The sequence below is a fragment of the Dermochelys coriacea genome, chromosome 9 (assembly GCF_009764565.3).
Source record: "Dermochelys coriacea isolate rDerCor1 chromosome 9, rDerCor1.pri.v4, whole genome shotgun sequence".
In the NCBI taxonomy this organism is placed as follows: Eukaryota; Metazoa; Chordata; order Testudines; family Dermochelyidae; genus Dermochelys; species Dermochelys coriacea.
In genome coordinates, this window is record NC_050076.1 from 24,395,541 (window position 1) to 24,410,301 (window position 14,761).

Below are 14,761 nucleotides of genomic sequence, written 5' to 3' on the forward strand. Positions count from 1 at the left end.
GTTTGGAGAAAAAATTGTGCTTCCTTCTGAGATAAGAGAGGAAATGAATAACTTCCTCATATCTTTCCTCACTAGTTGTAAATCAAGATGGACAACCTCTGATTGAAGGCAAGCTGAAAGAAAAGCAAGTTAGATGGAAGTTTATCAAAAGGTGGAAAACTCGCTATTTCACTCTTGCTGGCAATCAGCTTCTGTTTCGCAAAGGAAAATCTGTAAGTTAGAAGAACATCAGTTTGGTTTGCTCATTTCCCTCCCCAGCATTACCCTCTCCCTTGGGCTTTTCAAGACTATGATTATTCTATCTTCTCCTCACACTACATTGCTAACTTCAGCCAACGGTTTGCTGGCTAAGCTTGTCTAAGCTGTTGAAGGGCTTATACCTCTTCCTGTGATGACAAACGGTGGGATATTCAAAGATCCTCAGCTTTGGCATAATGCTCTTCTTTCTGAAGTCATTGGCAACAGAGTTAGGCAAAGGCTGAGCACTTTTTAAAATCCCACCCTGCATACTTAGGGTTTCAGATAAAAAGATGCAGCTCCCATTGGCTTCAATGGAAGCTGCACCCATGTGACTCAGGTAGATTGCACCCACCAGCTTTTAATCTTTTCAGATTCCCTTAGTTGGTGATCTATGGCTAAAAGTGCCTCCAAAGGTGAAGGTTTAATTTAGTACCAGGCTATTGTGTTACTAATCCACCTATGCCTTAAGAAATTGCACTGAGTTATTTTTAAAAAAAAAAAAAAAAAAAAGACGAAAAAACCCCAAACCTAAATGCCTTTCAGTCCTGGGTAGCAATTCTTAATTTTGTTCAAGTAAATGTATGGATAAGCAACAGTGAAACTGAATTCTGCACAGGTTAAAAAGCAACCATTTGCAAAAAATCTGGAGCACAACAGCAAGGAAAGTTATTAATTACATCTTAGATTCTCAAAAGCGATCAGTGATTTTTGCATGCCAAATTTGACAGACTTTAGAGGGGTTTGATTTTTTCACAGGACAGGTGCTCAGTATTTTCTGAAAATCAGGGCCCTCGAAATATTTCAAGCTGGGTACCCAAAACAAAATCACTCTTATTGTTTTTAAATAAATAAAAAATCTTGGGCTACTTCTCTTGTTTAACTGAATAATCCATACTGACATTATAGCATTCAAATCATCACCAGAAAGGAAATGCAAAGTATTGCTGAAAGTAGGATACTAATGTAAGAGTTCTCTGTTCTCCCAATAAAGGGCTAAATTCTGCTCTCACTTGTCCCAGTGTATAAATCCAGAATATCTATTCTGAAATTTCAGTGGATTTATACCAGAAGAAGTGAGAGGAAATTTGGCCTAGTGTATCTAACACTGCAAAATTAATTTCAGTGCTTCTTATTTATTAGACACTGAGTGGAAAATTACTTTCTTCAGCCCTTAGCAATTGGCATTACCAAATACTATGCAAAATGGTCGTTTTTTTTTTTTTTTTTTTGTTTAGTGTTAGGAACACTTCTAGAGAGATAACAGCAGCCTCTTATCAGAGCCTGGCTGAAATTTTGATCCTAAAGCTTAATTTTGCTTCTAAAGAACTTTTATTACCATCTATAAACCAAATCAAGCACACTAAAATGACTGCTTAGTCCCTTCCTTTCATGGAGTTAGTACAAAGTTGTCCATGATGCACTTGCACCTTTCTTGGGCAAATGCAGTCCATCAGAAAGGGGCTTATTCATAAAAGAACATCTCCCTGCACTTCTAGTGATTTCCTAATGTGTTGGTTGGGTTTTTAAAGACAAATTTAATGTACTTTTATGACCAGTCTATTTTACTATTGGTTGATGTTTACTTTTTAAAATTTGCCAGAATAATTGTCAACTTCTTCACAAGTTGATTGGCCTATGAAAAATCTATTCGATGTAATGGGAGTTAATTAGATATCCTACACTAATAAAGCAACAGGCACATCAGAATGCCTCTAATTCCCATGGGATGTGATTATTGGATGAAAATCAAGCCCCTAAGATTGTTTTACTGCTGCTCTTTTTGTTAATGCAAGAAATGTATATTTTGTCCGGCAGAGGAAGGTGGCAGATCAGGTTGTTGAATGTCAGTTTCTTCTCAGCTATATATTTCATACAGATTAATGTACTTCTTTTTTAACTGGTAAAATTAAGAATTTTGAGCTGTTTTAACTGTTTGTAATTGTAATGCACAGTACTAGACAGGTTTACGGTACAGTAGTTGCATTCAGGCAAGTGTATTTTTTCAAGTATTTTTGTGTTATATCCTGTTACTTTTACATTGTTGCTGAAATTAGAGCTAGCCAAAGGTACTGGATTGATATCCCTAGAGACTCAAGGCCTGTCTTTAACCTCAGCATGGGTACAGCATGAGGAATGGCATTGAAAGCTTCCCTGCGCAGCCTCACCAGTGTGGCTCAACTCAGTTCTGGAAAGGCTATCTCTAAAGAGAATAGGTATTGCAGACTTTTATAGTTGTCCCCTGACTGCAAGGGTATCTATAATAGTGTTGGGCAAATAGAATATAATTGGCTGACTAGCATGAGTGTTGGGGAGCTGGATATTTTGGAATGTCAAAGTATTTGACTGCATGCACCTGAAAGTGGGGTTGGAGATAGAGACAGAGGTTACAAGGATATACAAGTTTCATGAGTGTTTCAGGTAACTGATGTCTGAGTTAAGACTCTCAAAGCCAGCTGGTGCTGGATGCATCATGAACCAAAGGATTAGGAAGGGGGCGGTCTGGCTGTGCTGTTGGTGTCCACCCTCAGTAGGGTGACCAGACATCAAGTGTGAAAAATCAGGATGGGGTGGGGGGGGTAAGAGGAGCCTATGTAAGAAAGACCCCAAAATTGGGACTGTCCCTATAAAATTGGGACATCTGGTCACCCAAACCCTAAGATGTAAGAGATCTTATGCCCCAAAGCTAGATCTGGCAGTGTATGACACTGTTTTGTATGTTGTTCCCACAATGGGAACAACCAACAGATGTGAACAGTCTTATCCTGTTACTTAGCACTGTGCATTTTGTGGAAAACGCCAGTTTCGTTCCCACTGCTCAGAGATATGGGAGAAATGCACAGAAAAGGTGCTGTTTTAGTAATGCATGTTTGCGTAGATGGTCTGCTCATGGAGAATGCACACTACGTAGCACCCATCAAACTGTAGTGCTGGGCCTGAGACTTTTTTTTTTAAACAGAAATGAACATCAGCACTGGTGAAATAGCTAATGAGCTGATAGGCCAGTCCTCACAACTGCAGATGTGCCCAACTACATGACTTGACATGCTACCAATACCTAGCTTTAGTCTCTTTCATTTTAGGAATCTTTTACATTTTGAATACAAAATCATTCCAAATCAAAATTTTAAAATAGGAGAAAATAAAGATTTTGCTGGGATTTTTATCACCCCACACAGTGAGGGTTCCAGTCCTGCAAACCCTCCACGCCTGTGTGTCCATGGAGTCAATGGGCCTTCCTAGATCAGATCATCAAGGTGATCTATGGATCAGTTTACAATAGAGTATATACTATTAAGCTGCACCGTTATAGGTAATGGCTAGTTAAGTCAGTTTAGGTATCCATGTCCAGCTGTATGTGGTATTTATTCTAGCTATTTGAACTGGAAAGTATTTGTATCTGGTTTAGTACTAAAATCCTACCCCACCCCCGCTTTCTCTTGAGTTGTTAAACAAGGAATAGTATTATGTGGATGTTCTCCATTTACCTCACTGCGGATTTGAAAATATAAACCAAACACAGAAGTATTGTGAAATGGCCAGCTGGCTGTGCCTGGATATTCCTGTAGGCCTGTCACTACCCTTTCCCCTTTTAAAATTAACCATGCTAACAATATTTGCTCTGTGCAAGCAATTATGTGGCCAGTGGGTGAAAGGGAGGCAAAGGAAAGCCAAAATCTGAGAAGCACAGATGCAGTGCTCTCCATGTCCATGAAAACTACAGTGGGTCCTAGATACAAAAATCTGCCTGAGGTACTAAACCCCAACTCTCCTTAGCAACGTGAGGTCACATCTAGTGTTAATGTGTAGCTTATGAGAACAAAAGCTAGCTTGTATAGATAAGGACTTGAACATCCAAGTTTGGATTTGAACTCCCACAAAGTTCATGGGTGTTCAGATCCAGGCTTTCGTTTCAGGTCTATCACTGGTGTGCCTTGCCTGGGACCCCATGGAAAAATGTGGAGATGATGAATCATTCAGTCTTTAGTCCCAGTGTGGTGCCTGAGTAAATTCTAGGGTGTGACAAAGTTCCTGCTCTACCTTCGTGGGTCTTGCGCTTATTGGCGGATTTGCTCGCCTTGGAGCTTCACAGCAGCCCTCAGTTTGGCTGCTTTTTCTGAACCCACAGTCCAGGTCGACTCCTCCTCCTGTGTCTGACCAGGAGTTGGGAGGATTTGGGGGGAACCCAGGCCCGCCCTTTACACTGGGTTCCAGCCCAGGGCCCTGTGGAATGCAACTGTCTAGAGTGCCTCCTGGAACAGCTGTGTGACAGCTACAACTCCCTGGGCTACTTCCCCATGGCCTCCTCCCAACACCTTCTTTATCCTCACCACAATGGATACCTCCTGGTCTGATTCCACACCCTTTAAAGGGTCTATAGCGAGGGTAAAGCCATTCTGCCTATCACTGCCTGCTGGCCATTCGGTAAGAATTAATGGTGCTCATTGCAACATTAACCCCTGTGCACTAGCCTCTACCCGGCTAGAAGAAGGGATGAAGTTCAGGCAGTGACAACACAGCTCCGCAGCAAGCCATGCTTTGGTGGATGAGGAACAGGCACTCCGTGCTGATGCCATATCTCTTGGATTGGGGACTAGATTCCTTGGTAGAATGCCACAATCCCTGCGCTCACAAATCCCTCATCCCTAAAAGGATGCTAGCTAGGAATCTCCATGCCCTCCTGCAGGCTTTTCCATCAGTTAAGATAACTTATCCCTCCCTACCTTATTTTCCCCACTTATAAAATGGTGCTACTATTTCATTGACTTATATGTATACAATGAACATATTCAGGGCTTTGTGAACTGTACAATCCTTAAACATATTCATATAAATCTGCCCCTCTGTGTGGAAACAGTCATGGTCAACCTTAATAAACTTAGTGGGGAAATTTATTTCCAACACCCAACCTCGCAGGCATGATTGAGAGATGAACCAATTAAGGTACATGCATCCGATGAAGTGGGTATTCACCCACGAAAGCTTATGCTCCAATATGTCTGTTAGTCTATAAGATGCCACAGGACACTCTGCTTCTGAACCAATTAATGTTTGCAAAATGCATTCAGTGTATAAAGAACCATTGGCAGTTTCAGCAGAGAGAATGGCTGAATAGAGAGCTTAGCAATTGAATATGCATAGAGCCTTTGCTCCTCCAGGGCACAGTGAGGCACATCCACAGGGCAGTGTAGGGAAGCGTGCACTGTTGCTGTCTGGGCTGTGAATTCATGGAGCACTTCAGTTTCCCGGTGTGTCATTCAGGCACCTTTCACAACCATTAACATTGGGGGGGGGCATTATCACAATCCTATATTGGTGGCGGATGTCAACCCTTTGCAAAAGGATGGGAGTAACACATGCCAATGCTAAGGTAGGAAAGCTCATGGGTTACTGTGCAATTCTTGCACAAGTAGCCCTAATTGGATTAGTTACATGATTTTCTAAGGGAATGTGGCACCTAAAATCCTGTTGAAATTCAATGGGAGTTAGGAACCGAACTCCTTTAGGCTCCTTTGCAAATCCCAGCCTCCGTGCTCCACAAAGTAAGGGTTGCACAGTCTAAAGCTATGGATGTAGCTACTTTGTAGGATCAACAAAAGTTTTCCCTCTGAACTGACAGTTGTGCTCCATCCCCCACCTCCTGTGTTTCAGAAAGATGATCCAGACGACTGCCCCATTGAACTCAGTAAGGTACAGAGTGTAAAAGTTGTGGCCAAGAAGCGCAGGGACCGCAGCCTTCCTCGGGCCTTTGAAATCTTCACCAACAATAAGACCTATGTTTTCAAGGCCAAAGATGAGAAGAATGCTGAAGAGTGGCTTCAGTGCATCAATGTAGCCGTAGCACAAGCTAAAGAAAGGGAAAGCCGAGAGGCAACCACGTATCTGTAAAACTGTCAGCTTGTCTAACCCTGAGCTCTTGCATCTGGCTTTGAAATGCAAAGATACTTCAGCCTGTTTATCACAGAACCAAACAAAGTGATAAGAAACAAACCTTATTAGTGGGAGTAGTCCCTGTGGATTCAGTGGTTTTTGGCTACTGCTGGGAATGCTCAAGTGAGTAATGGCTGCAAGATCAGGCCTCTCGACAATTACCATTGGCAACAAAGTAGCTCAGAGCAACTCATCTAATTGCTATAAAGTGAATATCTTTCCAAAGATGACTTTAGTTTATAGCTAATATGGTGAAAGAGGCTCCTTTTGAACATACATGGAATTTACAAATTCTATATTTTGCAGCATGTTTTATTGTTAGATGATATTGGTAGCAAATGATATTGAGAAACTAATCTGACAGACACTGGTGTTAGGGGGCTTATTCCTTCACCCACTTACTTCCCTGGTCCTTCTCCATGAACAGAGAGCAACAATACCCGAAGTCCAAAGGTGCAAACAATTTGATGTTTATTGGGGTGAACTTCCAGCAAGCATGATTCCAGTTTCCTTCCTTAGTGTCCCCCTTCCCAGCTCTGACACTACAGAGCCTTTCCTGTGTCCCTGTTCCCGTTCCTGCCCTGAGCTAAACATGATTCCAATTTCCCCAGCGCCATTCCCTGTTCCCATTTTCCTATACCCACACACACACCCACGCTTCCTGATTGACTGCAGACTATCTAGTAAAACTTGAGTACTGCTTAGCTATCCCTAACCAATCATTTTCCTGAAATTTAACTAACCAATCCTAACATATTGTAACATGATTATTTAACCAATTATATCCCACCACCTTAATTAGTTTACACCCAGCAAAATTAATTATACAGCAGACAGAAACAATCACAGAACCAGACAGAGATTATACAGACAAACAATAGGGAAATGGGGGACTACAGTGATAAAACAACAAAGAAATGAGGATTTCACATCTCAGCTATTGATAAGTGAGTTATTGCCAGACAGGATGCTATCAAACTAAGTTTCCTTTTACATCTTCTAGGCACTTCCCTTTTTCTGGAGGCAATAGGCACTATCAGGACAGGATTGTATCCTAACAGCCCAATAGCACCTTATTTCAATGTGTGACTAGTTTTGGAATGTGAGGATCTGACCATTCACTTCCCAGCTTATGGCTGCCTCTGCTGCTTAGCCAGAGATCTTTAGCCTAAGCACAGGGCCTCAGACTCTCACAGTAAGAGAAGGACCTTACTCCGGCAGACAGTGATTTTGATTCTTTCTTTTATACCTCTAGAACTAGCTAAGTGATAAGAATACACCTAAATTCTTAGAGTATAGGCCTTTACAGACAGGCCTGAATATCTATATCCTAACAACTGGTACACAAAAACTGGCCTGTATCACTATTTTTAGCATGTGTATATATTTACATTTTCTTCACATTGTTACATAAGTAGCTAAGCTAGAATGTTAACCCCTCCAAAATAAAGCAGTTTATGTAATAAAATTCAGCATTCCAAGCTATTTTTGCATATCCTTTTAAGGTGACTTGATACAGGCTGAAGTGTATATATGTGATTATATCGTCATGGTGGTGGTATCTCATTTTACCCTTTTGGTAAAAGCAACAAACAAAAATCTCTTCCAGACAGTAACATTTGCAGAGAGATTTCAAAGCCCAGTCATTTCCAAAAAGACCATTTTCATGGGGAAAAAAGTTTCAAATAAAACATTTTGGTCTGCTTTAATCGTTATTCTCTTAAAAGATTTGTGTCTTTGGTTTGATGAGAGAAAGGGTCCATAGTATATTTTTGAATGTTTCTTGCAAATGCAAAGATACTACACAGCCAGAAATACATTCAGCTTTGCCAAGGATCCTTTATTTTATGTGGCTTCTAATAGGTCAATATTTGGCCAGTTTGCTTAGGTTTCAAATCATAGGCATGGCCTGAGGAGAAATGGGTAAATGCTAAGGTGCAATTCAGGCTATTTTGATAGAGTAGGACTTGAGTGATTTCAGAGCTCAATATGCTAAGAGAAAAACTGCAGATAAGGTGAAAACAGTCTATGAATACACTGCTGTGTCAATTGAGAATATGAAGAACTATAAGGCCCTAAAGGATCAAACCAATGAGCTGGAAAATAAATTTAGATTAAAATATATTGGGCCTAATTTATCTCTGGTGCATTTTCACGGAAGTCAATGGAGTTGCTCCCAGGATGGCCTACTGGCTTCATGATAGTCCCCAAAGGTGTAGAGATAGGACAAGATTAAATACTTTCTTTCCAGTAGTTTATAAAGGTGTTGAAGATGGATTACTATAATTCCTTCTTCAGTGTATCCTGAAGGTTGGCATCCCTAGAAAGCCCAGTTCAACAACAGTGTTAAAGACCAATACTGAAGGTTTTGTGGACATAGGCTGTATGTAACCTGCTCTGAGTCAGGTACTATGTTCTTTACCTGCAGCTGTAAACTAGCACTGAACACACCATTACGTATGAGTTTCATAAACCTATTTTCAGCTGTCACCATTGAGTCTAATACTTGCATAAGTGACTTTTCTTGCAATGGGTGATAAAGTTGAAATTAGCACAGAAATCTGAACCTAGAGGCTGATTTTCAGAGATACCAAGTACTAACAGCTCTTTTGATTTCCGTTGGAGTTGTAGGCAATCAGCACCTCTGAACATGAGTCCCTAGCTAGAGCTTAAAAATGTTATTCTGTCTGGATTTAAGTCCTCTCACATCTTGGAAGAAATGTGCTTTGATAGTTGGAGTGAGGATAAAAGTATGAACCTGGAACACAAACTGCTTTAGCCTTAGACCTCTCTCTCGAGGCCAAGATGATTATTTTTTTCTTATCCCATCATCTTGCTGCAATGTGTTGGAGGATAAGAAGGCTGTCTGTATCTCATCAAAGGATATGAGAGATTCATTGGGGATTTTAGCCACGTAGGGCATTTTATTTTTCTTAATATCTGTTTCCTAAATGTTACTGCCACAGCATTTATTTACCAGGATTTCTGGGCCAGATTTGCAAAGCAGCCTCTAAAACTGCTTTGCAAAATCTGCCTATATTTACAAATACAAATATATATGCGAATGCAAATTACAATTTGCATGCAAAACCAGGTAATTGTGCAGACAGCTGCCTATTTGCATGTGCAAGTTCTCTTTTGTGCACAAACATTTAGTGGGAGCAATAGCCGTGGCTCTTCATTCAGGAGTATTTCCATTGATATTATCACCTATTAGTAAATGTTTATATAGCACACTGTAAATTCAAGTGCTATACAAGTGCTAACTGGTGGTGTTTTGATTTGTAAGTTCACTAACACTCTGTATTTCCTTTTATTGCTGGGGCTGTGTGACGCTTTCTCATGGAGGCCGGAACCAAAAGCCGCTTTGTTAGCCCTTTGTGTCAGCAAGAGAGAGCTTTACTGGAGCTTGAATGGTGTGTTAGCTCCCTCGCACACCAGTCAGTCAGCCTTACCACCAAAGTCCTTGAAACTCTGCCAGTCTTAACCTTCAGTTTCAGGTTACATTCAGTGAACCCCAGTTCCCGAACCTTCTGGAAGTGCGTTCCTCTGCAATATCCAGCTCCTATCACAGGACACTCATAGAAATTACCAAATCTGCTGTCTCCAAAGAGTCAGAACACACACTAGTCTGGTGGCTCATCTGAGGGGGGTTTATACCTTGCTTTAGTATAATAGCACTGAGATGAATTTATAATGAAACAAGACTAATTGTATTAATAAAGACCAGAGATTTAAGTGATACTAAGCAGAGATACTAGAAACAGAAAATCATAACAAATAAACATGCTTGCTGGTGTTTAAAATTTAACAGATTATAAATCCTGGCCTCAGTTCTCAGCATCCTCAACCCACATGGTTGGGGAATCCACCTTTCACAGATTCCACCAGCTCTAGCCCCTTTTGTCCCTTAAGTGATGGCTGGTGGAGGGAGGAGAGGGGGCAACCTGGCTTGGCCCCTTCTCCCCCTGCACCGGAGGTTGCTTTAGGGAGGCCCACTGCCACCCACGGGGAGGTCCCCAGGGTCTTCCTCATGGAGTTTGTCCATCCCCCAGCCACAAAAGGGGTACTGGGAAGGGGGTCCTCGCACCAATCGCAGCCTTTCGGTCGCTCCACTGGCTGCTCCCTCTTGTTGTCTGGCAGGGAAGCCGGGTGGGTCTGGACCTCGATCCGGCCACCCGGGGCCTCAGGTGCAGTTGTCCAGTCCAGGGGAGTCTGGCTCTCTCCTCCTGGAGGTTCCACCTCCAGGCATTCCCTGGGGCCTGTCCCCCCCCTTGTCCTCGGACCTCCTTCCCAGGGGTTTCGATAGTGGCATCCCTTCGATCCCTCACTCTCTCCTGTCTTCAATTGGGGTTTGTTGTCTAGGATTTTGCTCTGTCCTCAGGGGACCTGGGTCCTCCCCCTTGCTGAGTCTGAGGGATGTGGGGATTTCCCCTCCATTCAATGGGTTCTCCCTCCTCTTCCTGCTGGAGGGTCCCCTCCCACAGCCTCCTTTCCCCTTTGGGATGGGGCCACCGTCTGTCCCTAGGACCACAGGGTACAGCGACCCCTCTACCACCCTCACCTGTTGCCAGGCAAACCAGACCCCAACCTCCAGGGGCACCTGGAGGGGCCACAAAGCCCTGTGGATGCACTCAAGCATCATTCACACCCCAGGGATAAACCACTGTGGCTCCACCAATCCTCTTTGAATGAGAGTGTGGGCCGAGGCCGTGTCTACTAAGGCCCTCTGAGGCTTCCTCCCCACCTCCACGGGAATGGTGGCCAGTCCTCACCCCCACTTCTTCCCACAACCATTCACCCAGCCACAAAATTTTGCTAACCCACATTCCATTTCCGGGCAGTCCTGACGTTTGTGTCCCGGCCACTCACATTGCCAGCAGTTAAGTGCAGGGGGAGCCTGAAGACATCTTGGCGAGTGGCCAGCCAGGTGCCTGGTGGAGAGGCGAGGCCAGCAGGAGAGGCAGGCAGAGAGGGGAGGCTGGTGGAGATGCGTGGCCAGCAGGGCAGCTGGAGAAGAGGGGTGGCAAGTGGCCAGCAGGGCAACTGCCAGAGGGGGCCAGAGCAAAGCCACGCAGAGAGGCGCAGCAATCGGCCGTAGGGGCAATGAGAGAGTGCCCGAGCAGCAGAGCATGTAAGGTAACTCCTTACCCCTCCCTTCCACCCACAATGGGAGGTGAACTCTGCGGATTAATTTCTGAACTCTGGGGCTGCACTGGCCAAGGATAGTGACTGTGAGTGGGGTGCAGAGAAGGGATGGGCATGTTAAAGGATTTTTGGGTTGCTGGACTTAAGAACCTGAGGGGAAAAGGACACTGCCCAACTTATTTGGGGGTGGGTCTTTTGCTCATGGTTTATGTTTATGAACCCCAGTTGCAGTGTTTTCCCAAATTAATGCTAAGTTACTTCCCTCCTTTTATTAAAAGTTTTTGCTACACTTAGACTCTGTGCTTGCGAGAGAGGAAGTATTGCCTCTTAGAGGCACCCTGAGGGTGTGGTGTAATTGTCCCAGGTCACTGGGTGGAGGCTCAAGATGATTTTGTGTTGTATTGTTGAAAAAGAACCCCCTAGATATTGAACCCAGCCCTTGTTACTGCCAACTCTGACTGGCAGAAAGGTTACACACCCATTTGTATCACTATTAAGTATTTATTGATTGTATTTCAGTAATGCCTGCAATGTGCTAAGGAGGGGCATCATTTGCTAGGACAAGGGGGGCAATTGTCCCCCAAGACCTTGGCATGCACCTCCCCCCATGACTGTCCATAGTCTATCTGCTCCTTTATGTCTTCCATTTGTTGCCCTCCCTCTGCCCAACATTGTGCAGGATATCCTATAATACATATAGTGTTCTATAGGTTGATACAACTTCCCCCTGCCCGACTCTTAATTTTTCTGAAAATAAACCCCTGATACTAGGTGCTATTCCATACATAGAGGATGACACAGTTTCTGATCTGAATACTCATAATCTAAGAAGTCAAGCAAAACACAAAGGGTGGGAAAGGATACAATAAAATGTATACAATTTTCATATAAGGGGTATGTTATACACATTGTTATATACATTGGGCTGTATCCTCATCTGATGTAAATTTGTGTAGCTACATTAATCTCAGCATCTAGGACATTCTGGGTACAATTAGAATACAAATAATTTGAAGCCTATGTAGCTATGCCCATGTATACCAGCTGAAGAACAGGCCCATTGCCTTCTTCCATTTATATTTCAATATACAGTATGCACAAGCGATACTCAATTGCCCCACACTCTATCCATTGCTATGGCTGAATTTGATCTTGGTTCAGGGGGAGATGGCAGGATGAATGTGGCCCCAAATGTGTAAATTGATACAATTTATATGTTGGAAGAAGCAAAATGACAGTAGCAGGAAAAAACAACCAAGAGGAAAATGTAAGAAGGGTTGAGATAAATAGGGCCATCTGACTTTATCTTCTTGTACCTTTCATTCCATCCTGTTGGTTGTACTTTTCCTGCCTATCATGTAATTTACACCCATTTACTTACATGGAATTTACAGTACCACTTATATCAGCTGTGAACGTGTACCAGGGTCTCTGGACTGAGAAGACTCTGTTCACTTCAGAAAGAACCTCAAAGTGGAAAGCAAAGACAATCTGGGAAACCTCAATTGTCTGAGAAGAAGAAGGGAACAAGGTAAGTTAGTCACTCAATGTCACAGGCCTAAATCTTTAAAGGATTTATGTGCTACCATACTAAAATACCAATCTCGCAAGCATATGCTTAACTTTACTCACTGAGAAGTCCCATTGAGGCCAAGTGACTTTAAAGTCCATGTGATTCCAAGTCCATGTTTGTAAAGTTTAGCACATGTATATGGGAATGCAGAAGTAGGATTTTAGTTTCTGAATTGTGTTTTGCATTAAAGCTTACATTCATTCATCCAACGAACCCAACTGAAATTTGGCAGGGCTGGATATTTTTTTTAAAAAAATCTATTTTTACAGAAACTACTTCTGAAAACAGTCTATTTTTCTTGCTTTTTCAGGGCTTTATAAAGTATCATTTTGATGCTATTTTTTCGGTCTGCCATCCATGTCTGTTTCATCCCTAATTTGGTGTTTCTGATTGATTTATATTAAATAAACCATGTGGATGTGCAAACCAGGATGGAAAATTCATTTTTATCGTTAGGTGGTTTCAGCAAACTTTGTGTGAAATTGTACAACATGGCAATTATGTCTTTGCTGCACCTACTCTACAGTGGTTTTGCAATCCACCTTTGTTCTAAAGCTATCAATCGTTTAAATCCATCCCTTCAATGTCAAGGAGATTGAAACAATATGTAGTTAGAGACTCCTGTTTCCGTTCCAAAAATAATTACATAAAATAAGAAGCCTAACTTTAGTTATCCTGTATTAGATTCAACCTTGGAATAAAATTAAAGGGAAATACAGCTGACATCCTGTCCTATTTGTCCTTCTAGAAGGGGACACACAGAAATCATCAAGTTATGATGGGAACAGGAAAATGTCAAAAAAAAAAAAAACCCACAACCCCCTCACTGCTGCAAATTTCTTACTTGAACAGGCATATAAAATGTTTTATAAGGGTTTTGATTTTAAATTTCAATATTTTAAGTAATGTTTATGCCAGAGGTGGGCAAACTATAGGCCGTGGGTCACATCCGGCCCACGGGACCATCCTGCCGGCCCTTGAGTTCCTGCGTGGGGAGGCTAGACCCTGGCCCGACCCTTGCTGTCCCCTGTCCCATGCAGCATCAGCTAGCCATGCTGCCAGAGCTCTTGGCAGCGTGGCTGTTTCCTGCCGGCCACACAGCTATGAGCTCCTGCTGCTCTGAGTGGCATGGTAAGGGGGAAGGGAGCAGGAGGGCTGGATAAGGGGCAGAGAGCCCCGGGGGGCAATCAGGGGACAGAGAGCAGGGGGCGGTTGGATGGGGCAGAGGTTCGGGAGGGGGTGGTCAGGGGATGGGGAATGGGGGAAGTTGGATAGGGCGTGGGAGTCCCAGGGGGCCTGTCAGAGGGTGGGGGTGTAGATAGGGGCTGGGGCAGTCAGAGGACAGGGAGCAGGTGGGATCCTGGGGGGACAGTTAGGAGCAGGGGGTCCCGGGAGGGGACAGTCAGGGGACAAGGAGCACAGGGATTGGATGGATGGGTTGGGGGTTCTGAGGGGTGCAGTCAGGGGATGGGAAGTGGGAGTGGGCAGATAGGGGGCAGGGGCCAGGCTGTTTGGGGAGGCAAAGCTTTCCATACCCAGCCCTCCATACAGTTTTGTAACCCTAAAGTTTGCCCACCCCTGGATTATGCCCAGGTTGACACATGCTAAACTGGGTTCACTGTTGTCCTTAAAACAGTTAATGTTTGGTGTCAGACATTGTAGTATATTTTCTGGTTTAATTTGTTTTTTTCCTTTAATGGGCCCATCCCTGCTCCCAAAGAAGACAATGGCAAAACTCCCATTGACTTCAGGGGGCGGAAGATTGGGCTCATCGTGTTACTTTGGCATGTAAATGCGTATGTGGCAGCAGTGCTAGAAAATAGATTCAAATGGCCCCATTGCTTTCTGAGGTTGGACTCTACAGAACCTATG

The 14,761-nt window shown here is 43.3% G+C and overlaps 1 protein-coding gene across 2 annotated transcripts in view; it reads left to right on the top strand.

Moving 5' to 3' along the window:
• The window catches only part of VEPH1 (ventricular zone expressed PH domain containing 1), a 152,265-nt gene extending 145,604 nt beyond the window's left edge, over positions 1-6,661 (top strand). For both annotated transcript variants that reach the window (XM_038417300.2, XM_038417301.2), the window contains exons 13-14: positions 76-212; positions 5,890-6,661. In XM_038417300.2, the coding sequence (XP_038273228.1) occupies positions 76-212; positions 5,890-6,126 (374 nt within the window). In that variant the 3' untranslated portion in view covers positions 6,127-6,661. The remainder of the gene's footprint in view (positions 1-75; positions 213-5,889) is intronic.
• Positions 6,662-14,761: the final 8,100 nt, after the last annotated feature.